Source organism: Gobio gobio (genome assembly GCF_949357685.1).
Source record: "Gobio gobio genome assembly, chromosome: 5".
Lineage (NCBI taxonomy): Eukaryota > Metazoa > Chordata > Actinopteri > Cypriniformes > Gobionidae > Gobio > Gobio gobio.
In genome coordinates, this window is record NC_137101.1 from 8,833,411 (window position 1) to 8,857,109 (window position 23,699).

Here is a 23,699-nt window from a genome sequence, read left to right on the forward strand (position 1 = left end):
TCCTCCAGTTACACAACGGCGCACAAAGAGCTCCGGCGCCAGAGAGAGAGTGAGACAGAGCGACTGAAAGAGAAAAGATGCCACCCATACCAAAGATCCAGCATAAAAACAGCCACTAATCAAAACAATCTGCCCAAGGCCTCGGTTTCCGCATGCGGAGAAAAACGAATGCGTGGAACAAAAAGCAAAAGCTCTTAATCACGGCATCAAACAGTCATATGTGAAGCAGCTTTGCTGGCTGTGAATTCACAGCACTTATAATAACCAAAGTGTTCACAAGTCTGTAAAACTCCTTGCTTCCCCGTTGAGTCACACGTACTGTAAATGCCCCCCTTTTCCACACACAGAACGCCATGTGGTTCAGGGTACGGCGAAAATGAAGGGGAGGGGCTCTACACGTGCTGGGGGTGGGGTTAACTGGTCCAGCTGTGTTTCCCAGGGTGCTTTGCGGCAGCCGCTGGGAGATCAATGGTGAGGCAAGCCTGACAGATCTGTGTGCTGAGGTGTCTGAGCGAGCAGCCTGCTGTATATCATTAAAACTGCAGCGTCTCTCCATAATGCTGTCTGTGACTAACCCAGATAGCAGGCAGACTCCCAAATCAAAGACATGTGGGCTGCACACACACACAAACACACACACACACACACACAAACACAAACACACAATGCCTCTCACCGCTCTCATGCTCTCTTTTACTGTCAACTCCGTCACTCCCACCCCATGTTGCTTTCTTTCACTCCGAGACATTTTCCTGACGTTCCCACTGCGCACTCTTGAAATTCCATCATTTTCCCTCTTCTTTGTCCTTTAGCCTGTTCCACAATCTTTCTGTCTCCTTTCTGCCCTTCACCTCTCGCCTTCCGCTTCCTTTACTCAGCGTATAGTCTCTCCCGCAGCTTGTTTTGCTTCTCTTCTGCCATTTTGCATTTATTTCCTTATCCTACACCTGCTTCTCAGATGTTTTATGCCCCGTCTCTCCTTCCGCCGAACTCCCTCTTCTGCTATTCATTCACCCTTACCAGCCGTTCCCTCGTTTCTTTCTTTTCCTGTAACTCTGCTTAAGACTCTATCATGGCTGTATGGTACCAGAATAAAAACATGCATATAAAAACAAACAAATAAAATTATATATAAATATATTTATATGAATTAAACATACAATAAGTACAAATGCATGCTTTTATTTTTTTATAATGATGATTATTATTACATTTCTCCAAACTTTTCCTGGGACCACAGTTTGAAAACTATTGCATTATATGATGTTTTATGTAGGCTACCATCGCAATTCATAATCCAACAATTTTCCCTCCAAATTATTAATTTTTAGCATAAATATTGACCCACAGTATATTGCCAAAAGCTTTGGGACGCCTGCCTTTACGTGCACATGAACTTTAATGACATCCCATTCTTAATCCATAGAGTTTAATATGGAGCTGGCTCACCCTTTGCAGCTATAACAGCTTCAACTCTTCTGGGAAGGCTTTCCACAAGGTTTAGGAGTGTGTTTATGGGAATTTTTGACTATTCTTCTAGAAGCGCATTTGTGAGGTCAGGCACTGATGTTGGACGAGAAGGCTTGGCTCGCAGTCTCCGCTCTAATTCATCCCAAAGGTGTTCTATCGGGTTGAGGTCAGGACCTCCTCACCAAACTCGTTCATCCATGTCTTTATGGACCTTGCTTTGTGCACTGGTGCTCAGTCATGTTGGAACAGGAATGGGCCATCCCCAAACTGTTCCCACAAAGTTGGGAGCATGAAATTGTCCAAAATGTCTTGGTATGGTGAAGCATTAAGAGTTCCTTTCACTGGAACTAAGGCGCTAACTCCAAGCCCTGAAAAACAACCCCACACCATAATCCCTCTCCACCAAACTTTACACTTGGCACAATGCAGTCAGGCAAGTACCATTCTCCCGGCAACCGCCATACCCAGACTTGTCCATTGGCTGACCCCGCACTGTGATTTTATGTGGCCTACCACTTCTGATTTGAACACCTGAATTCAATGATAAGTGTATGTGAAATTAGAACAACATTTTTTTACTGGCAATAATTTGATCAGATTTTCAATAGCTAGTTACACTTGGTGTTATAAAAATAAGGCATTGAACTTTGTTGTTATCACAATATATATTGTATGAATATTTTATAGATTTTTTTTATTTCTGCGTTAACATTTTAACACTTTTTTATTTGATTTTTATTCGGTTCATTTTAATTTTATTCATGTTTGTTTGTATCCATAATTCATGACATTATTTCTTCTAAATATAATTTTCCTCTTCCGTTTTGGGGTATATAAGCTGCTTCAGATGCAGCTTCTGTGCCGCCTTTGCTGGGTAAAGATGGGATTGTACTCTCTTTTTCATTTCCCTCTTTAAAGCTGGAAGATGACTCATGCACGCTGCTCTCGTTCTGAAAGTGAACGCATGTCTCTCTCTCTCTCTCTCTCTCTCCCTCTCTCCTCCGAGCCCATATGGCTTTCTGCTCTGACAGCTCAGGAAACCAGACACAGGCCAAACTGGCCACACATCAGTCACTCTCTCTCTTATATGACGCACACAGCCCCCTCTCACTCTCTCTTTCCTCCTTCCTCTCCGTCAATTTGTTCCCAGTAAGAAGTCTGATAGGACTTGGTGTAGTGTGGAGAACCAGCAGGGATCCTGCTATAAAAGCGCAGGGGCTGTTAGAGCTACTTTATTCTCTAATAACTAGATGGACGCAGCAGTCAGGGGCCTGTAGCTGCTGCATGGAGAGACCATGTGTCTGCCAGGTTCCCAACGTGATTGTGGGGGTTGGAGAGGACGCCCTGACAGCCGCTCCTCACCGGGACGGGACAGGACGGGTCTGGGGTCAGTCCCCCCAGGCCGGTGGAGGACACAGCACATGTTATAGATTTGAGGGGTGATGGTACTGGAGGAGTTTGGCTCATGTACTTGTTCTTCCAAAAGCAAACTGAAAATGACCATCAAAACACGAGTAACTATCGACAATGCAAAAACACAATGTTTACATGACATTTTGAAATGATCTACTGACATCAAAATACAAACATTTGCTGATAACTATCAACATTGATAACTATTAAAAAAAAAAAGAGTTGGTCCCACTTTATATTAGCTGTCTAACATTTAAACTAATCATTTTTTACAATGCACATTGTTTTACATTGTACTTATGTTTTAAAAATGTCATGCATGTAATTACAGCTGTAATTAACATCTGTAATTACATCTTTAATTATACTGTTGACCCTTATCTTACACCATAACCCACTCTTAAACCTACCCAAACATGTCCCTATCCTTCCTTAATAGCAGCAAACGTGTTTCACAATACAACATAAACACAATAAGTTCAACGTACTTATTTTTTAAATGCAAGTGCATAGTAGTTAAGGACACCTATATAAAGTGTGCCCAAAGAGCTTACTATAGCAAACCAATCACTAAACTGGCAACACATGATTTGCATCAAAACTATTATAGAACCGCAGCAAATATTCATGCCTTACAATGAATAAGCTAAAAGCTTGTGCATGGAAAAATCTAACTGCGATCAAGTTCTGCTTACACCGTTTATGACCTTTCCCTCATGAAAGCACACAGATTTAGGTATGTACATGACCTTACATGCTGTCCGCTTATTAAGCATAATCGGTGCAACATCATGCATGTCAGCGCACTTATTGTGTGCAATAACTATGAAAAATCAGCTCATTAAAAACGTTTTACAGCGGTTCATGCGACGACACCGCAAGAAAACCATGTTTACATTAAAATCTTCAGGTTTTTCTTTACATCAAAAGCAAAAAATGGGAAACTGTAAGATATGATGCACAAACGTGTTCACATGCTATGACTTTGCATGTCTTATTGGGCACAATCGGTTAAATGATCTAAGCAGATCCATTTTTGATCAAGACAGCATTTTTAGTATTACATATCATGACTGGGTCTCCTAAAAGCCATGTTACCCCTCATATCTAATCGTAAGTGTCTGCGACCACAATCCTGCTCACTCACTAATACAATTAGAGTCACAATTAGAGATTTGTCAGATGCACTGGGTGCAAAGGCATTGATTAAACGCTAAAAAGCATGCCAACTAAAAGGCTTGATCCTGTTTTTTTGGGGTCAAACAAGTCAATGGATGCACTTTGCTCATCTGACCCTGAAGTATACAGGTCAGTTTCGTATATGATGCTGATTTCTTCATGTCCTTTTCTTTCTCTCGATGTCTCTCACTCTTATCTCAGAGGAGTATGGGGGGCTCATTCTCTCCCCAGGCAGCTCGGAGGCCGCTGCCAGCCTGGGCACCGTGCCCAATTCAGTCCTGGCACTCTGACAAGCCGCTGGCTGCCCATCAGTCCTCCTGCGCTGCCCCGGAGAGCCCCTTCCATTCCCTACCACCTCCTCTTCTCCTCCCTCTCTCCAGCCCGTTCATCATCCTGGGACCACAACATGACCCTCAGAAACAAGAGTTTTATCGCACATCAAAGATGGCAGCTTCACTATACAGATGGGTGAATCAAACTCTGCGGTTTTGTGTGAACAAAGCCACTGCGTGGAGGTACCGAAATGACTGCAGCACTGCTCATACGTGAGCGCACATGCTGAGGGAGAGGAAAGAGGACAAGTCCTCAAACGTGACCACACATACAAACACGCTGGCTTGAAGCAGGCAGCTGGAGGGTGGAGAGGTCGGAGTCTCCACAGTCTCGGCCTGATTAAAACTCCCAGCACTCCCTCTCACTCCCCCTGGATTGATTAACCTGACCTGTATCGGATCAACCCCTCGGGACGCAAGCTCAGCCTACTTTCCTGAAGTGGATGAGAGGAACAGGAACGGGTTGGGAGGGGGCAAGAGAGGTGGAAAGGAGAGATGGGCAAAAAGGGACCGCAGAGCAAGAGAAGGAGAGCAAACCAGACCAGACTTGCACATCAGCTGTGTACTAATCCCGGCTTTCGAGTTTTGCGTTTCCGGCCCTTTATGTTTAAAACTTCTCTTTGCTCTCTCACACACAATACACCTTCTTGTAATGTTTAATTCAAATGCAAACAATGCATTTCTGCGAGAATGTATCAATTATTTAGGTTTTCATTATTGTTATTATGAGGGCTGCACAGCTGCTCGGTGCGCTGTCAGCAGACGGCTGTCTCTGAGTCCCTGCACTGAGACAAACAGCTCGGCTTTCTTCTCCACAATCAACACACTCTAAAAGAGATACTCTCTGACAGCTATGGCGAGATGAACCAAAAATAAACGGGCACACACACACACACATACAAACACACACTATTCAGAATAATAGTGAATTTCTCTGTGAAATTCTTATTTTCAAAGGCTGAAACAAAAGAATATTAAATAATAATAATAGCTTTAATTATATTGTACTTCTTATTTGAAAAAAAAAAAAAAAAAGGAAATAATTATTAACAAAAAGTATTTTGGGGCAAATATGTATTAGCTTTGATCTCTGTAATTTGTCCGGGAAGATTTGCTTCAGGTTTATTCAGGTCAGTTGGAGGAGCACCGTAATTTAAAAAATAATAATGTCGGGGATTCTCAGTTGGATTAAGATCACATCGAACCAATCACCATTTCCGTTCTTGAGCTTTTCCAGTGGCTAATATGGCTTGCTGTTTAGCATTATTCTAGTCTTTTTTGGAGATTGAAACAGGCTCTTCTGCAGTATTTCCATGTATTCTTTCCCCCACAATCCATTCTTCCATTTTAACAAGATGCCCAGTGTCTACTGATGAAAAACAGCCCTACAGTGTGATGCTATCACCAGCATACTTCAAAGTAAATGTGATGTTTTTTGCAGTGTGGGCAGTGTTAGATTTGCACCATACATAGTACTTCAGATTTTAGCTGAAAAGTTTCATCTTGGTCCTATCTAACAAGACAAACTTTTTCATCACAATAGGCACTTTTTTTGGCACACCCTACACTTGCTTTCACAAGGTTCTTTTTGAGCTCAGCTCTTGTCAGATTTCATTGTTTGTGCAGATATTTTGAGAAAGGATTCATTCTTGATAATTAAAGGTGCTGTATGTAATTTTTGACTGTACTAAAGCATAACAATTACATAATATGTTTGCAGAGCTTTAACTAACGTGCTAAGTTCACATACTTGTTTCTCTGAAGAACAATGCCAGTTATTCTTCTTTGAATTGTGCGTCCTGTGTCTGACCGTCTATTTTTGTTTTGGTCTGTGCGATAACGCACGTTACCGTTTACCCAATTGTGTTTCAACACCACAGGTTGCCAGTTGGCGGAAAACACTGCGTATTGAAGCCATGGAAGTCAGCGAACAAACTGGGTCAGAGATCGCAGATTCTACCCGACCTAAAAAGCCTCGGCACTACGGTTGGGTTCCGTTCCCATTTTAACCGGTATCGGTACCGGTACCCAACGGTACCTTTTTTCGGTACTTAAGGGATGTTTACATCAATAACTGTAAAGAACCTGTAAGTCGTTTATAGAAGTGTTATTGACATTATGCCAGAGCTGCCCTGGTCTCAGTCTGCCATTGTCTGTGATGTTTGTATACTGTAATATTTACTAGTAAAAAGTAGGCTACTAGTTACTTAATTTAATTAATAAAATCAACCATATCATTATTTTTTCTTTTTAATTTCATTTCTATGAAAATTTTTCCACAAATTATGTGTTTTCTGGTAATCAAATAAAGACAAAAGACATTAATTTAATTTATCTTTTAATTTAATTAAACTTTTTTGTCAAACAAAGTGCTGCACAACTGAGCTTTATATGTTTAAAATTAAAACATGAAGAAAAAGGGTAATTTATTACTTAAAAAATAAAGTTTTGATAATTTATTGTTATTACATTAGTGTTAGTATTATTATTACATTGAGACATATCACTCTAAAGAATTTAGATACACTCACAAAAAAAAAAGGTTCTATATGGCACCAAAAATGGTTCTTGGCTCGTAATCTTAGGGGAACCTTTTTAAGTGCTATATATCACCAATTTTGGTGCTTCAGAGGCTCTTCAGTGGTTCCTCAGAGGTGCTATATAGCACCTTAATCAAAGAACCGGTGACGAACCTCTGAGGAACTGCTGAAGATCCACTGAAACACCAAAATTGGTGCTATATAGCACTTAAAAAGGTTCCCCTAAGATTACGAGCCAAGAACCATTTTTGGTGCCATATAGAACCTTTTTTTTTTGTGAGTGTATCTAAATTCTACTGTACAACAGGAATATATTTGTCAAGTTAGTCAAACTTTTATTTTGACGGGTTGCCGTGAAGACCTTTTGAGTTTCTGTGTGTTTATGATATGATGATAGTTTTTCTCAAATTAAACGGTAAAATGCTCATAAAGTGACTCTCAGTGGCTCTGGAGATGACGTTTGTGCGTTCATGTCCTCATATGAGAAGGAAGAGATGGAAACACGACCGTCACAAGTGATTCTGAATGTGTGTGTGAGGTAAACCGTGTGACTACGACATTCATTTGCACAGAGACACGCAGGATTCGTATTTAAATAGTCTTTTTGCGGTTTAATATTTACAGACACTAGTCTATAATCACCAGATGCGTTCTCAGGTACCGAAATTTGGTACCAATTGATTTAATGTAAATCGGTACTGTGTAGTACCGATGTAATTCGGTACCAATTGATTTAATGTCAATCGGTACTCTGTGGCACCGACGTCATTCGGTCAGTGCCCTTAAAAGTACAGAGTTCGGTACCCAACCCTACTCGGCACACATCTAAAAATCTCATTGAACGGGAGTATTAAAACGTGGTTAAATCAACTCATCAACTTACAGTGTGTAAGTTTCCTCGCCTTTCATTATGTCAATTGTTCTCGCTCCTGTTGAGTGTCCTCAATATGGCAACCCGTGTGAGCGTCGAGTCTGAGGAGGAGGGGGCGGGAGAAACAACTCTCTCCAATATTTTTAATTTGGACGGCATTACCCATTTCAACCGCTAGCTGTTAATATTACACACCGCACCTTTAAACCAACAGTAGGCTGCTGGGGTTGTGATATTGTTTTGTACCATTTCCTAATAGGCTATGCATTTGCTTTACTTTTAACTTCTTTGGAATGCTTATTAGCCTTGATTTTTATAGCTGTCCTTCAGGCTCACAATCTGAATAACGATACCTTAACTGTATGGGGTTTCATCCAGAAAAGATGAAAGTTACTTTATTGATTCACAGGAAAAGGCCAAGTGCAAAGCAACTGCATCTGAAACAAATACCTTTGCAAACAGCATATTTTGTGATATTTAGTGCATATTTAGTGTTTTTGTATACAGTATTATCATAAAACAATGCCGCATTAAAAGTTTCGATAACACTAGAATGGGGAACACATATTCACTATTAACTACGACTTTTGCCTCAAACTCCTACTGTTTAATAGCAGTAAGGTAGTTTTTGTAGTGTTTAAGTTTAGGTATTGGGTATAAGGGATGTAAGGTCATGCAGAATAAGGCATTAAAGGTGCAGTGTGTAGTATTTATGAGGATATTGACAGAAATGCATATAATATACATAACTGTGTTTTCAGTGGTGTATAAAGACCTTACATAATGAACCGTTATGCTTTTATTACCTTAAAATGAGCCATTTCTATCTACATACACCGCGGGTCCTCTTACAGTGAAGTCACCATTTTGCGCTGCCATGTTTCTACAGTAGCCCTAAATGGACAAACTTCTCTACAGAGCACTAGATACTCTCTGCTGTCTCAGACGACATCTTTGTCCTGTGTCGGCCACCGTAGCTTCTCTGTGTGCTACGAAAAGGAGGGGTGGGCGGTTGCAATTCGCAACCTCACCACTAGATGCCGCTAAAGTTTACACAGTGCACCTTTAATATGTGCTTTATAAGTCCTAATAAACAGCCAATATCCTAGTAACATGCATGCTACATGCATAACTATAGTTAATAGTGAGAATTGAACCCTAAAACAAAGTTTCAGTGTTTAGAAGAATAGCACAGAGCATGAAATTAAAATCATATTGCATTTAATGAAAAATGGGCTTATGTATGATCCGTAGTTCAGTAAAAAATAACCTGGTCGGTTTATGGGCCTAAATACTTCCGCAAAGCGCATTTTCGCAGACTTCCCAAGGGCTAGAAACAGTCTTTGTTGATAAAACAGTCCTCTTAACACTCATAGCTCATGACCTCACCACTAAAACTTGCATTAACAGTAACCTCTCCTTGTGGGTGCGGGACCTATGACATCTCTTAGCGCTGGGCCTCAAAAGCCCCTGATGCTGAGGGCTTTACTATCTGGGTGGCTGATGTGTGTATATTCTGCCCTTGAGTCACACAGTTGTTTGAAGAACACTTTTCAATGCGTTCCTAGTCCCTCCCTCTCTCCAGGCCCGGACACGCAGCAGACTAATTCAGTCATCTCTCTGTCTGTTTTGCTCTCTCGCTCTCTCTGTCTCTCTATTTTGTCTCCCGAAGGTCTTTGGTGAGCAATGTGACCATTGTGCAGCCAAACGGCCTGTTATCGTTGGTCATGCTATGAGAGAGAGGTTGCGTTTGAGAGAGAGTGTGTTTTGAACACCCTGTTTTCTGCCCTGTCAGTGTCTCTCCTCTTCACCACATTAGCCCGGGCTGTTCCCTACGACTGCTTTGATGGTGAGCGCCGCAGGGCTCCGATCTCTGTTTCAGGTTGTAATTACTCTCTGGAGGGGCCTCACCTGGCTGTGGGCTCCAGGCATACAGAGGCAAAGAGAGAGAGGAAGAAAAGGAAAAAAGTCGAAGACATGAAAAAACAGAAGATGAGACAGAAAAGGTGGGGTAAGAGGGTGAAACTTCAAAAAATACAGTGGGGCCAAAAGTCAAAAGTAAATTAATAAAATATTATAATAAAAAATAATATGAGTATGTGTGTAGATACTACAATAATGAAGTTTGGACACTAAAAAATTTAATTATTCCAAACTTTTGAATAATCTTTTGGTAATGTTCATTAAAGAAAAAGCTTATGCTCACCAAGGCAGTAAAAACAAATGTAACAAACATATTGTGAAATATTAATTACAATTTAAAATAAGTATTTTCTATTGCAATGCATTTTAAAATCTAATTTATTCCTGTGATCGATTCATTTTCAGCATATATATATATATATATATATATATATATATATATATATATATATATATATATATATATATATATATATATATATATATATATATATATATATATATATAAATAAATAATTTATATTTTCATTTGATAGTTTGTGTATTATTTTAATTTATTATACAAATAGCAAAAAAATTTATATATATACACACTCTAAAAAAATGCTGGGATGTTTTAACACAATGTTGGACAAAATATGGACAAACCCAACCGTTGGGTTAAAAAATAAATTAAAAAAATTAACCCAATGGCTGGGTTTGTCCAACATTGGGTTAAAACAACCCCACATATGCATATACTTTATTATATTATATTTATACATTTTTATTTTATAATTTTTTTCTTGATTTTGTTATGTTAGATTATACTGTACATTGTTCAATAAAAGTTAATATATTACCCTATTTTTAGGTCACTGAAATGAATTTGTTATAACTGGTTTTTAAAAATGTACACTCTAAAAAATGCTGGGTTGAAAACAAACAAGTTGGGTTGAAAATGGACAAAGCCAGCGATTGGGTTGTTTTAAGCAAAAATGTAACCCAACCGCTAGGTTAAAACAACCCAATTGCTGGCTTTGTCCATTTTCAACCCAACTTGGATTGTTTTTAACCCAGCATTTTTTAGAGTATATAAAATCCGAAAAGATTGCAGAAGCATTTTTATACTACGGTTACCACACCTCAAGACATCGATCCGATTATATATTTAATGGGATTCGTCCGGTTTTTGTACTTAAATCGCTATTGTGAGTAGGACTATTTCTTCCGCGTCTCATCCAACAGCTCTTTTGCTAGTTCCGAAACGTCATTTTAAAGCTGTTAACGAAGGCTTGAGCCGTTGATAGCATTCTACTGCAGTTATTAATAAAGTTATTAGAAAGAGAATGAGAGCGACAGAGAGAGAGAGAGAGAGAGAGAGAGAGAGAAAGAAAGAGTGCTTGTGTGAATTAGGCTACCTCTGTGCGTCTCTAAACAGCGCTGTTATTACCTCGCTAGTGAAAAAATGTCACGTGTAGCCTTTAAGTTGCTCCACTATATAGGCGAACTGATCAAATCGTCAGGGCAGCGCTGACAGCTTTTTGTGCAAACTGTAGTGCGTGTGCGAGCATGTGTGATTTCAGTAATGAGACAGAAAAGCTTGCCTTTGTTGTTTTTCATCTGGACTGTCTAATACTGCTGCCGCCCAGTTGTTGAACGTTTTATATTCACTGTAAATATTAAGATTTACTTTAGGAAAATCGTCTGTCATATTGTTGTTTTTTAGTCCTGTAATTTCCGTTATTACAGTTAACTATGCGCAGTGATATGGAACTGTAATGCGGTCAAGAGAGCTGCCTGGAACTACGTTCGCTGTGCGTCTCCCAGAAAATAACTGCACACCTCAGAACGTTCATCAGCCAATCAGATTCAAGCATTCAACGGCCCTGTAGTATAATACAAGTTAATATATTACCCTATTTTTAGGTCACTGAAATGAATTTGTTATAACTGGTTTTTAAAAATGTACACTCTAAAAAATGCTGGGTTGAAAACAAACAAGTTGGGTTGAAAATGGACAAAGCCAGCGATTGGGTTGTTTTAAGCAAAAATGTAACCCAACCGCTAGGTTAAAACAACCCAATTGCTGGCTTTGTCCATTTTCAACCCAACTTGGATTGTTTTTAACCCAGCATTTTTTAGAGTATATAAAATCCGAAAAGATTGCAGAAGCATTTTTATTAGCAGTCTTGGACTTTTTGAGTGTGTGCGTCAAACCCAATACCGTTTTACACCTATGAACAATGCAAACAACATCAAACTTGCCTTGTACATCGCACCACTTATTGCTGTATTTCTGTAGCACCAGCATCAAACATCGCACCACTTATTGCTGTATTTCTGTAGCACCAGCATCAAAGATTCACACTCTGAAAGACAAACCTTGCAGCAGAAAGCAAACACCTCAGTCCGTCAGACTGTCTGTAAAGGAAAAGTGCATGGATGTGACGCATACAGAGCAATGAAACGTTAGGGGAATATAACGTAAAGGGATTTGTTCATTTTATATCAGTAGCGGTATTAACATTACAATGCATTATGCAGGGAGAGTATTACATCATCGGCTGTTCTTTACACAGGCACCGAGAGCATCGGCTTCCTGGTGTTTCCCCTGTAGAACCCCAACGGGGGTGCAGCTCCTAGGGAGATTCGACCTGATTTAAATAGAGTAACGTGGCTTCCCTTGCCGTAGAAGAAACTGTTGTCTGATTTCATGAAAAGCCCATTCAGCTAGCTGGATGTATGTGAACGTTTGTGCAAGTTACAGCCGCCAAAATCTCTCCTCAAACTGCCACCGCTTGCAAAACAAAAAAGCAGATTGGAGTCATACACGAAGCCGAGAAAGAGAGAGAAACTACAAAGTAGCCTAAAATCTATTCATGAGGTGTCAGCTTTCAACAGCATGTTGACACATGCCCACGTCTCCTAGGAAACGGTTGCCCCAAGCGCAGTTATCAGCGCAGTTCTGTGGCATGCAATTATCCAATTATCTCCCTCCCCTGAATCAGCACATCAAATCACATGACAGATCTTTTTTTTTTTTTTTTGCAAGGTCTTACAACACCTTCGCATTTGCATGTAGCACTTGTCCTTCCAGTTCTTACTGCCTCTCAGCTTCATTTTCACTTTGCTTCAGCGGAATCTTTTGTTTCTTTTGTTTTTATTCCCCCCACGTGATCGCAACATCCTTATATGTTTCCTGTTTTCTCTGACTATTTTGCTTTCGCTTGGTGCAATTTAGCCTGAATGATCATAAACTGTTAAATGAATAGCGTCGTCGCTTTGTGGCAAGTGCATGCTTTTTAATTGTTAGCTTTCGCCTGCTTTCTAAATCAAACCCCTCCCTTTACTTTCTCGCTCGTCCCCTCCTCCCTCTCTCTCTCTCTCTCTCTCTCTCTCTCTCTGCATATTTCCAGGAGCAGCTTGAGTCCTGCTTTTGGCTCTGCAGGCCTGCTTTGAGAGTCTCTGACTCACAGCAGTGCAGTTCTGGAGCGGCCCTCCTCTCTGGCGGTGAGGCCGGCTGGAGGAGCCAGGGAGAGGGGCTGCTGTCACAGACCTCTCGCCCCCTTACATGCTGGGCATCGGGGCATAGCGCACATTTAGAGCCCTTCATCTGTCCACCGTACAAGCCCAGGACCTGTCTGTCAGAGAGAGCACATGAAATCAACTGACGGAGCGCAGTTTTTTCTTCCAGTAATCTGACACTCACTAGTTAAGTGGGCGATAAAAAAATAAGAGGGATTGGTGAGTTGAAAGTTGTTTCAGAGACAAAGCGAGTTTTTATGAAAGGTTCAGAAGACTTTTTCCCCTCTTAAAATAACGTGCCCCTATGGAAGCTTGTTTCCACTCCGGAAATTTTTATCTCACAATTCTGACTTTTTGATATAAATATTATAAAAATATATATAAACTCTCAATTGTGAGTTATAAAGTTTTAAAGTGCAGGATATAAATTCAGACTTTTTCTTGCAATTCTGACTTTTTCTCGCAATTGCGTTTTTTTCTCTCGCAATTCTGACTTTTTCTCGCAATCGCGTTTTTTTCTCTCACAATTCTGACTTTTTTCTCGCAATTCTGACTTCTCTCTCAATTCTGACTTTTTCTCGCAATTGCGTTTTTTTCTGTAGCAATTAAAAGTTCTCATCTCTCAATTCTGACTTTTTTTTCCTCACAATTCTGACTTTTTTCTCGCAATTGCAAGTTTTGATCTCACAATTCTGACTTTTTTCTCTAAATTCTGACTTTTTTCTCGCAATTCTGACTTTTTCTAGCAATTACGAGTTCTCACAATTTTGACTTTCTCGCAATTTTGACTTTTTTCTAGCAGTTGCGAGTTCTCACAATTCTGACTTTTTTTCTCAAAATTCTGACTTTTTCTAGCAATTGCGAGTTTAAATCTCACAATTCTGACTTTTTTCTCGCAATTGCGCTTTTTTTCTATCACAATTGCAAGTTTTTATCTCGCAATTCTGACTTTTTTTCTCACAGTTCTGACTTTTTCTAGCAATTGCGAGTTTAAATCTCACAATTCTGACTTTTTTCTCGCAATTGCGCTTTTTTCTATCACAATTGCAAGTTTTTATCTCGCAATTCTGACTTTTTTTCTCACAGTTCTGACTTTTTCTAGCAATTGCGAGTTTAAATCTCACAATTCTGACTTTAATTCCTCGCAATTTTACGTTTTTATCTCACAATTCTGACTTTTTTCTCTCAATTCTGACTTTTTTCTAGCAATTGCGAATTTATATCACGCAATTGTGACTTTTTTCTAGCAATTGCGAGTTAAAAACTCACAATTCTGACTTTTTCTCACAATTTTGACTTTTTCTAGCAATTGTGACTTTTTCTCACAATTCTGACTTTTTGCTCGCAATTGCAAATTTTATCTCACAATTCTGACTTTTCTTGTAATTGCAAGTCTATATCTCGTAATCATGACTTCTCACAATTCTGACTTTTTTCTAGCAATTGCAAAATTATATCTCACACTTCTGACTTTTATTCAGGCAATTCTGACTTTTTTCTAGCAATTGCAAGTTTATATCTCACACTTCTGACTTTTCCTCGCAATTTTGACATTTTCTAGCAATTGCGAGTTTAAATCTCACAATTCTGACTTTTCTCGCAATTGCAAGTTTTTATCTTGCAATTCTGACTTTTTTCTCACAATTCTGACATTTTATAGCAATTGCAAGTTTAAATCTCACAATTCTGACTTTTCTCGCAATTGTAAGTTTTTTCTCGCAATTCTGACTTTATTTTCCCAAAATTCAGACTTTTTTTCTAGCCATCATGAGTTTATATCTCACAATTCTGACTTTTTCTAGCAATTGTGAGTTTTAATCTAGCAATTTTGATTTTTTCTAGCAATTGCACATTTTTATCTTGCAATTCTGACTTATATCTCGCAATTGCAAGTTTTTCCCTCGCCATTCTGACTCTGACTTTTCTTGTAATTGCAAGTCTATATCTCGTAATCATTACTTTTTTCTTGCAATTCTGACTTTTTCAAGAGAAAAGAAAAACATTCAGACTTGCAAGATGTAAACTTGCAATTGTGAGATTACACAATTACCTTTTTTATTCAGTGGCCGAAACAAGCTTCCATACCATATAAATAATAAACAATAAGGCCAGAAATGTGTATTAAGAAAGCAAACAGGATCCATTTTGAATTCATGTGAACTTGCAGGACTATGCTGCTTCATAAATAATGTTGCTTTTCACAATTATAACCAGAATCAGTGTGAGTGGAAGGTGAGGGGAAAAAAAAGTTACATTTATGAAGAGAGAGAGAGAGAGAGAGAGAGAGAGAGAGAGAGAGAGAGAGAGAGAGAGAGAGAGAGAGAGAGAGAGAGAGAGAGAGAGAGAGAGAGAGAGACATGTGGTGAGCTAGAGAGAAGGTTCGAGACAGACAGTGAGCCAGAGTGGGGAGGGTTGGACTTCTGCTGTCAGTTGTGCTGTGCAGCATTTTCTTTTGTAAACACAAACGTGTGTGTGCTGCTTTTCTTCCTTCTTTCTGCTACACTCCAGTACCTTCTGCAAATGCACCCGTCATATCGGCTAACAATGCCAAAGAGCCCACAGAGGGGGGCCTGAGGCCCAAAGACAGGGAAATATGCAAAAGGTGGAATAAAAACTACCTTACGTAAGACTGACGGGGCAAAAAGGCTGTTACTGCCAGATTCATAGAGCGTAACATTGCGTGCCTTTTTGTTAGGGTTATGATGCAAAATGTTTCTTTTACAAGAAGTGAACGGCAGCATGACTAAATTATCTATTATATTATAAAAGATTAAAAAACAGTGATATTAATCTACAGAACTTTTTAAAGCATGTTCTTGAATTTCATTTTTTAAAGAATTAAGAAAGATCATCAATGCAAAAAATAAATAAAAAGCAAAAGGAAACGTTTCACAATGACCCCTTTTCCCAGTGTTTGTTTTATAATTCACTCTTAAAGAGAAATGTCCCTTTAAAAAGTAACTATACTCTTATAATAAATAAAACTGAAATAACAACTTCAAAAATACCACCATCTGACACGGAAGCTGAAGGGTTAAGAGTAAAGTGAACTGAATTGTAAGAAGTTGGTTTCCAGGGGAACTATTCTTACTGTTCCAGCTGAGTTGGGCTAAACCACTTTGCTTTTAAAAAGGGGGGCGATAAACACACACAACACGAATGTGTTTCATAACAGTTTACAGGGAAACAGAACACGGACTAGGACATTAACTACTAATATATGTGGTGCCTCTTTATAAGTTTAAGATTGTTGTTAAACAATTTGCGTCGTTTAGGCAGGTTTTAAATATGCGCGACTCCCCCACAGCCGCTCTGTGCTGGCGGCCCTGCCAAGTCAGTTTGAAAAGATCAGACAAAGGCAGCAGGAAGCCCCTCGGCTTGGCAATGAGTGCGAGCGGAGCAGAAACGCGAAACGAAACCTCACTCTTTTATCTGATAGCGGACTGAATCTATTTTCTCCCGAGGTTTGTGGCAGTTTTAGACATCTTTTGAAAATGTACGACCGTCTGGATCCCCGGGTCGAGCGAAGACTATTATCAAAGCGCCAAACGGGCAGCAGCGCCGTCTGACCGCCCGTTCGCTGTCGGTCTGAATCGGATCAAGCGTCTTTTGGGAGGCATTTTTGCATTTGAATCCTTCCTACGCCACTGAAAGGATCACTCGGGACGGAGAGTTGTCGATTTACCCACTTAAATGTAAAAAGAAAAGCTTGAGGAGCTTTCTAAAAGCCTTTTTTCCCCTCCTAAGGGGACTGCGAGACGCGACGGTGACCGTTGGTGGGGGTTTGCCGCCGTTTGTTTTCTTGAGCGCGTGGAAGATGGAGACGCACATCTCGTGTCTCTTCCCGGAGATTTTAGCCATGATTTTCAGCTACTTGGACGTGAGGGACAAAGGCAGGGTGGCCCAAGTGTGCACGGCGTGGAGGGACGCGTCCTACCACAAGTCCGTGTGGAGGGGGGTGGAAGCCAAGCTGCATCTGAGGCGGGCGAACCCGTCCCTGTTCCCCAGCCTCCAGGCGCGAGGCATCAGGCGCGTGCAGATCCTCAGCCTGCGGCGCAGCCTCAGCTATGTGATCCAGGGGATGCCCAACATCGAGAGCTTGAATCTGAGCGGCTGCTACAACTTAACGGATAACGGCCTGGGGCACGCGTTCGTGCAGGAGATCCCTTCCCTGAGGGTGCTCAACCTGAGCCTTTGCAAGCAGATCACGGATTCCAGTTTAGGCAGAATAGCGCAGTATCTGAAAAACTTGGAGGTGTTGGAACTGGGCGGCTGCAGTAACATCACGAACACGGGCTTGTTGCTCATCGCGTGGGGTTTGCACAGACTCAAGAGTCTTAATTTGAGGAGCTGCCGGCATGTGTCGGACGTGGGCATCGGGCACTTGGCCGGCATGACCCGGAGCGCGGCGGAGGGCTGCCTCAGCCTGGAATACCTGACCTTGCAGGACTGCCAGAAGTTGACGGACTTGTCCCTCAAGCATATTTCAAAGGGCCTGACTAAGCTCAAAGTGCTCAACCTGAGTTTCTGCGGGGGCATCTCGGACGCTGGCATGATCCACCTCTCTCACATGGCGAGCCTGTGGAGCCTTAACCTGCGCTCGTGCGACAACATCAGCGACACGGGCATCATGCACCTCGCCATGGGCACGTTGAGACTCTCCGGACTCGACGTGTCCTTTTGCGACAAGATCGGCGACCAGAGCATGGCTTATATCGCGCAGGGCCTGTACCAGCTCAAGTCGCTGTCGCTGTGCTCGTGCCACATCAGCGACGATGGCATCAACAGGATGGTGCGCCAAATGCACGAGCTGAGGACGCTCAACATCGGTCAGTGCGTGCGGATTACAGACAAAGGACTGGAGCTGATCGCAGACCACTTGACGCAACTGACCGGCATCGATCTGTATGGATGTACGAAAATCACAAAGAGGGGACTGGAGAGGATCACGCAGCTCCCCTGCCTTAAAGTTTTGAACCTGGGCCTTTGGCAGATGACTGAAAGTGAGAAAGTGAGGTGAAACTTGGGGGGGTTTCTGAAGGGAGGGAGAGAAAGAGAGGGAGGGAGGGAGGGAAGGAAGGAGGGCGGGAGGGGGATGGGTGGATTTCAATAGAGCAAAGTACATAAAAAGAGGCTTAAAATGCTGAATGTGATACATGTGTCAGTTATTGCTATTAACACACACACAAAAAAAGTTGTTTTTCTTAACAGATCGCAATATTAAACCGCCTCCTCCCCAAGTATCGCGATATTTTGGCTACCTCGTTAGATGTATTATATTGTTATTCTTAACAAGAATGAGAATTTGTGCCTAGCAAAACAATTCCCTCCCCCCTTATCTCGTCTTTGGCTTAAGGAAAGCAAAAAAGACCACCCTTCCTTCAGAAAAAGTGTCCTGTGATTTGACAGTTCACCTTAAAATATTTTTATTTTTCAGTCATTATTAAACACGCCGCTTTGTGAGAGACTACAGCAGTCTTTGTACTTCTTTTATTTTTTTTTATTTTTATTTATTTATCACACCACAGGACCATTTAAAATTAGGTAGATTTAAAGAAATAGTTACCAGTCGACTACAGGACCTAAAATATACATCTCCCATTACTGACACAAACTACTAAAATCCCGAATAAAGATAAAAGTTCATGGACATTATGTCAAACGCCCTTATGCAAAGACAGACAAAAAAATACTGGGTTTGTACACACTAAAGCTTTTATATTTCCAAAACGCTTTTAGTTTTTGCTCAATTTTACAGGCCTGAAAGCCTTTAATTCCTGCTTTGAATAAGAGGTTGCCTCTGCTGATGTATTTATGCTTATGTAAGCAGATATTAATTAATGGCTGTGATTCAGAGCGTTGTACTTCAAATTGAAGTGAATTTTTGTCCCTGAGAAAGAAAAAAAAACCCTGTTTGCAATTCACTGACACCTTGTTTGCCTCTTCGCAGGGCTGAGACAGGGCGCATCGTGTTATAAAACAATCTGTCTGTTTTAAATACATTAATATTCAACTTTACACATAAAAAGACATGGTCGCAACGAGGGTAAACACGCAAAATGCATGTCAGGCCTATATATGTACCAATGATGTATCGACCTGCAACATGTATTGAGTCCTGCTGAGAAGCTACTGTGTCCTAATGTACTGTAAATGTATTTGTAAAAAGAATCCCAAATTAAAATGTTTTATATTCTTACAGTAAAAACATTAAAGTTGATATTTATATAAATAAAAGAGCCACTTGGAATTCCGTTACGAGTTTGGTATAATTCATGTATTCGGTGTTGTGGTTTTGTGCCCTTTTGATGCTATAGATGTCAATGTTTTAGGCAGTATCACAGATCATTTTGCTATAATAGGGGTTGTTTGGTTCATTGCAAACATAGAAAATGAACATTTTAGAGGACGATGGAAGTGATGTTTGTGTGTTAAGGGCATGCATGTTTGTTACATTATTTATGAAGCGCAACAAAATGGATGCTTCCCTTAATTGTGCTAGTGAGGGTGTTAAAACTGCAATGCTGCCTTTTTTCCCTCTCAATCCAATAATATACTGCATCTGATATCAATTTAGTGACTGTAACGTTGGATATTTTCATCCAGCGAAATATTATAAATCCTGATCTCAACAGTTGCTTTTGTTTGCCTAAGTTAAGAAGCCAGGTTTAGGATTTTTTTCTTCTCCTTGCTCAGTCACGCATACCAGATCTGAGAGACGGGGTTTGTCCCACGGGAGTCTCAGTCTTCCTCCCCCCGCTAAGAAAAAAGAGAAAAAAAATCCCTCAGCCCACCCCCTTTCCTCAAACAGACACTTTTAAACATTCCTCACCATCATTCAAAGCATTTAAGCTTTAGTCTTTGCTCCCCTCCACCGTCCGGAGGGGTGGAGGATTTAAACGGGGGCGCTTGATGAGAGAGCGAGAGAGAATTTAAGCCCTTCTGAAGGTTGCCGCCATCTCTTTTTACTAACTTTGCTGAGTTCATACATTTTTTTTTTCTCTTTCCCTTGAGCTACATTTTTTTCCCCCTTGCATTTTTACAACTGGGGATGTTTGTCAGACATTCTGATATCTTGCTCGCATAGATCTTAAAGTTATAAAAACGACACTATTTTATGATTTCGGATGAACCGAGCCAGCATAGCAGAAAAACAGACGCGATTTAAAAAAAAAACATAAAATAAAAATACAGCCCGTTTTTTACTGCTGGGAATTTTAACAAAGCACTTAGCAGGAACCTGGTTGAAGGTGTTTCTGGGTTACAGTGAGACACTTTGAAGTTTCCAGAATGGGGGTTGTAGGGGTTGAAGGGTATTTTGCTCTTGTCTAAAGTCTAAAGAAGGCCCATGTGATTTGCTCAGACAGCCTAAATCAAGCACAGACCAAAAACATATCGAATCACGTGATAAAAGTCATTGTTTCATTTCAAAATCACGACGGAAATCTGATTCGGTCGGTGTTAGAGGAAAGGTGGTTGAAGTTGGTGGTTGATCGCTGGAAAACGGACAAGAATTTGTGAGTCACTGTTTGACTTTGCTCTGTGCGGTGCAAGAACTCAGTCTGACTTCAGGAGACCGGCACCGTCTAGCAAACATGGCACACGAGAGGTGCTCTAGGTTTTGCATCTCTGTGTGTGGCATTGCTGTTTATCCGTTCTGAACAACTGCATGAGCCAAATGTGAGCGAAGAGAACAATCTGTCGCTTTATTCTGCACAGGATTGATACGAGCAACAGAAAACCCGCTTTACTCTGAATATTCTGGGTTTAGCTCAATCAATAGCCGAGCACTCAAATAATTTCAACCCGTCCCTTGTTGTCTTTCAAATATATAATTTTATATAGACTAATAGTTCATAGTTTTATAAAAGCACTTGCATTTAAAATTTGGGTCACACTTTATATTAGGCGTTTATGTATTAACATAACATTACATAAAAATAAAAAAAAATGTGTTAGATGCAATGTACTTATTGTGTTTATATTGTATTGCAAAACGGGGTTTAGGGACTGGTTTAGTGGTTTGGTTAGGTTTAAGGGTCAACAGTGTTATTAACAGAAATTAATTACATGCAGGTATTTTATATTTGGTTACACTTTATTTTAAGGTGTAATTATATATTTAAGTTCTGATTAACATGTACTTATTAAAAGTTTATGGTAGGATTAGGGTTTGGTTGAGGGTTAGTCGCATGTAATTATGCATAATTTACTGTTATTATATGGTAAGTACATGCAACAATGACACTAAAATAAAGTGTTACCATTTTTTTTAAATGTAAGTACAATTTTAAAACATGAATGAGTATTGAATGATTCATTTAAATGTTAGTACATTGTAGATAAAGACACTTTACAGTTGTTTAAATCGATTAAATCATTTTACAGTTGTGTTATGGTTTGTGGCATTGCATTGTAATGGCAATGACGTTATAAAACTGGATATAACTTAACACACAAGACAATAGTAAGTGATTTTTTTTCCCCACGCCAAAATTGTTTACATGTCTTTTGGCATGATATCGATTTGGCATCTACTTCCACAAATACTATTGAGCTTAATTTCTTGCCGTTTTAATTCGAAATGTTGAAACTGGACTGTATAAAGCACCGCTGGAGAGTCATGTGTTGGTGTTTAAACTGATTTTCTTTTTTTCTGTTTGTGACTCATGTCGCACAGAGAGATTTGGGTTTGAAAAGAGTGGAATTAACTCTGTGGTGAAAGTGCGTATGATGGCTAACTGTCTCAGGTTTTAGTCATAGCTCTCATTAGAACTAATCCACAGCACTCTTTTCACACTGCGGGCTGGATGGTGGCCATATGGCATTTTTACAAGCAGACAACTGCTTTACTGCGCATACTGTACGTCAAATGCCAGATGAAACGGTAGGTTTGAGAGTCAAGGCAATTCTTGAGTGTGTAGCGTCTAGGCTTGCTCTGGTTTGTTGTTGCCAGCTCTCCTCCAGTGAGGTTGTGACAGAGTTTGACTGGTGTCATGTGACCTTGCTGGAAGTGTGAGTACAGAGGGGCCAGAGCCAGGAGACCCAATCTGTCGCCCTCTCGCCCCACCCTTCACACACATGCAGAGATGGAAACAAATTTGCAAAAATGACCCATATAGTATAGGCGCTCTCCAAATTCTAGGCAAAATTTAGGAAAATGAAGGAAAACTATGTCAGACTTGGCTGATTTGGGAGTGTTTGGAGGCTCTGTCTTCTCAGACATACACAAACACACGCTACCTTAGACGATTTTTTTTCTCTCTTTGGCATTTCTTTTCTTTTCTCTGAACAAAATGCGACTCAGTCTTGTGTTGCACAGTTTTCCCCTTTGTTCTGATTGTATTAGGTGACGGGTCCACATGTTCTGGATCGTATCTGCTTTCATATGCAGTGAAATGCAGCTCTCCGGCGGCACTCTGGAGGCAGGAGGTCTGTGCATGAAAGAAACTTGAGTGCGAGACTGAAAACCACACCACACAACAAAAAACGATATGGGGAGAAAAAAAGACAACCAGTGATTGGAAGCTTTGTTGCGCCTAAACCGCCCATTTTAGCGTTAATCCTTGACCTCAAACTGTCAGGCGCACCTTTTGACAGTCGAGAATATAAGTTCTGACTGAATGAAAAAAATATTGATGAGTACGTGCTAAAATACACGCCATAGTAAAAGTTGAGGTGAAAAAAAAACGTCACTGCACAGCACAGCAAGAGATAGAGAGGAAGGTAAAACGGGAAGATGTGCTTGGGAAACAGGAAGGTAAAAGGGAAGAGATGCTTGCGAACATACGAAATTGGGTAAGACACAAGAAAATGTTTTATTTCTTAGCCTCTATGATTTTCTTTGGCTTGGCTCTATAATTTAAAAGGTAAAAGCTGATAGACGAGTGTGTGTGTGTGTGTGTGTGTGTGTGTGTCCGCCGGGCTACAGGCCGACTGCACAGGAGGAGATTTGTTACTCAGAGTGTGGGTGGTAGAGAGGGCGTGAGTGTTGTGTGTGGTGCTCTGAATCCACTCACAGAGGGAAGCGATGGAGAGAGGGAGAGGGAGAGGGAGAGTGCTAAAAGGAAGAAAGTGGATGAGAGATGGATGACGGGGGGACGCACAGAACTAGCTAAAACCTCTTCACAGAAATACAGCCCGTCACATCCGTCGAGACCCCACACAGCCGGGCTGAGCTGCTCTCCACAGGAGGATATATTTTTAAAACCACTGTGGCATTTGGAATTATCTAAGAGGTTCATCCGTAATGTTTTAGTGAGGTAGACACTTTTCCAAGCACTATATACAAAAAGCACTGTAGGTCCGATGGGTTTGTAAATCCAGTGGAATTTGTAGCTGGCCAGATGTTTTGAAGTTGGATCAAAGTTATTGGTTGAAATGGAATAAAGATGTATCCTGAGCAAGGTAGAAAAAAATCCCCCCTGTGCTGCCAACAAGAGCAGAAATCTGGATTCGATAAAT

General features: G+C 40.5%; 2 protein-coding genes across 3 annotated transcripts in view; one reads left to right on the forward strand and one right to left on the reverse strand.

Annotated features, from left to right (window-relative positions):
• wnt5b (wingless-type MMTV integration site family, member 5b) overlaps window positions 1-23,699 on the reverse strand; it is a 102,393-nt gene that overhangs the window by 20,631 nt on the left and 58,063 nt on the right. Inside the window, exon 1 of one of the 2 annotated variants that reach the window (XM_079817693.1) lies at window positions 677-1,069. The exons of the other annotated variant lie outside the window; for it this stretch is intronic. Within the exon in view, the coding sequence (XP_079673819.1) occupies window positions 677-748 (72 nt within the window). The 5' untranslated portion in view covers window positions 749-1,069. Of the gene's footprint in view, window positions 1-676; window positions 1,070-23,699 lie in introns of those variants that run through there. 2 annotated transcript variants of the gene reach the window in all.
• On the forward strand, window positions 16,617-21,070 carry fbxl14b (F-box and leucine-rich repeat protein 14b). Its single transcript, XM_079816364.1, has one exon. The coding sequence runs from the start codon at window positions 17,053-17,055 to the stop codon at window positions 18,253-18,255; it is 1,203 nt and encodes a 400-aa protein (XP_079672490.1). The 5' UTR covers window positions 16,617-17,052; the 3' UTR covers window positions 18,256-21,070.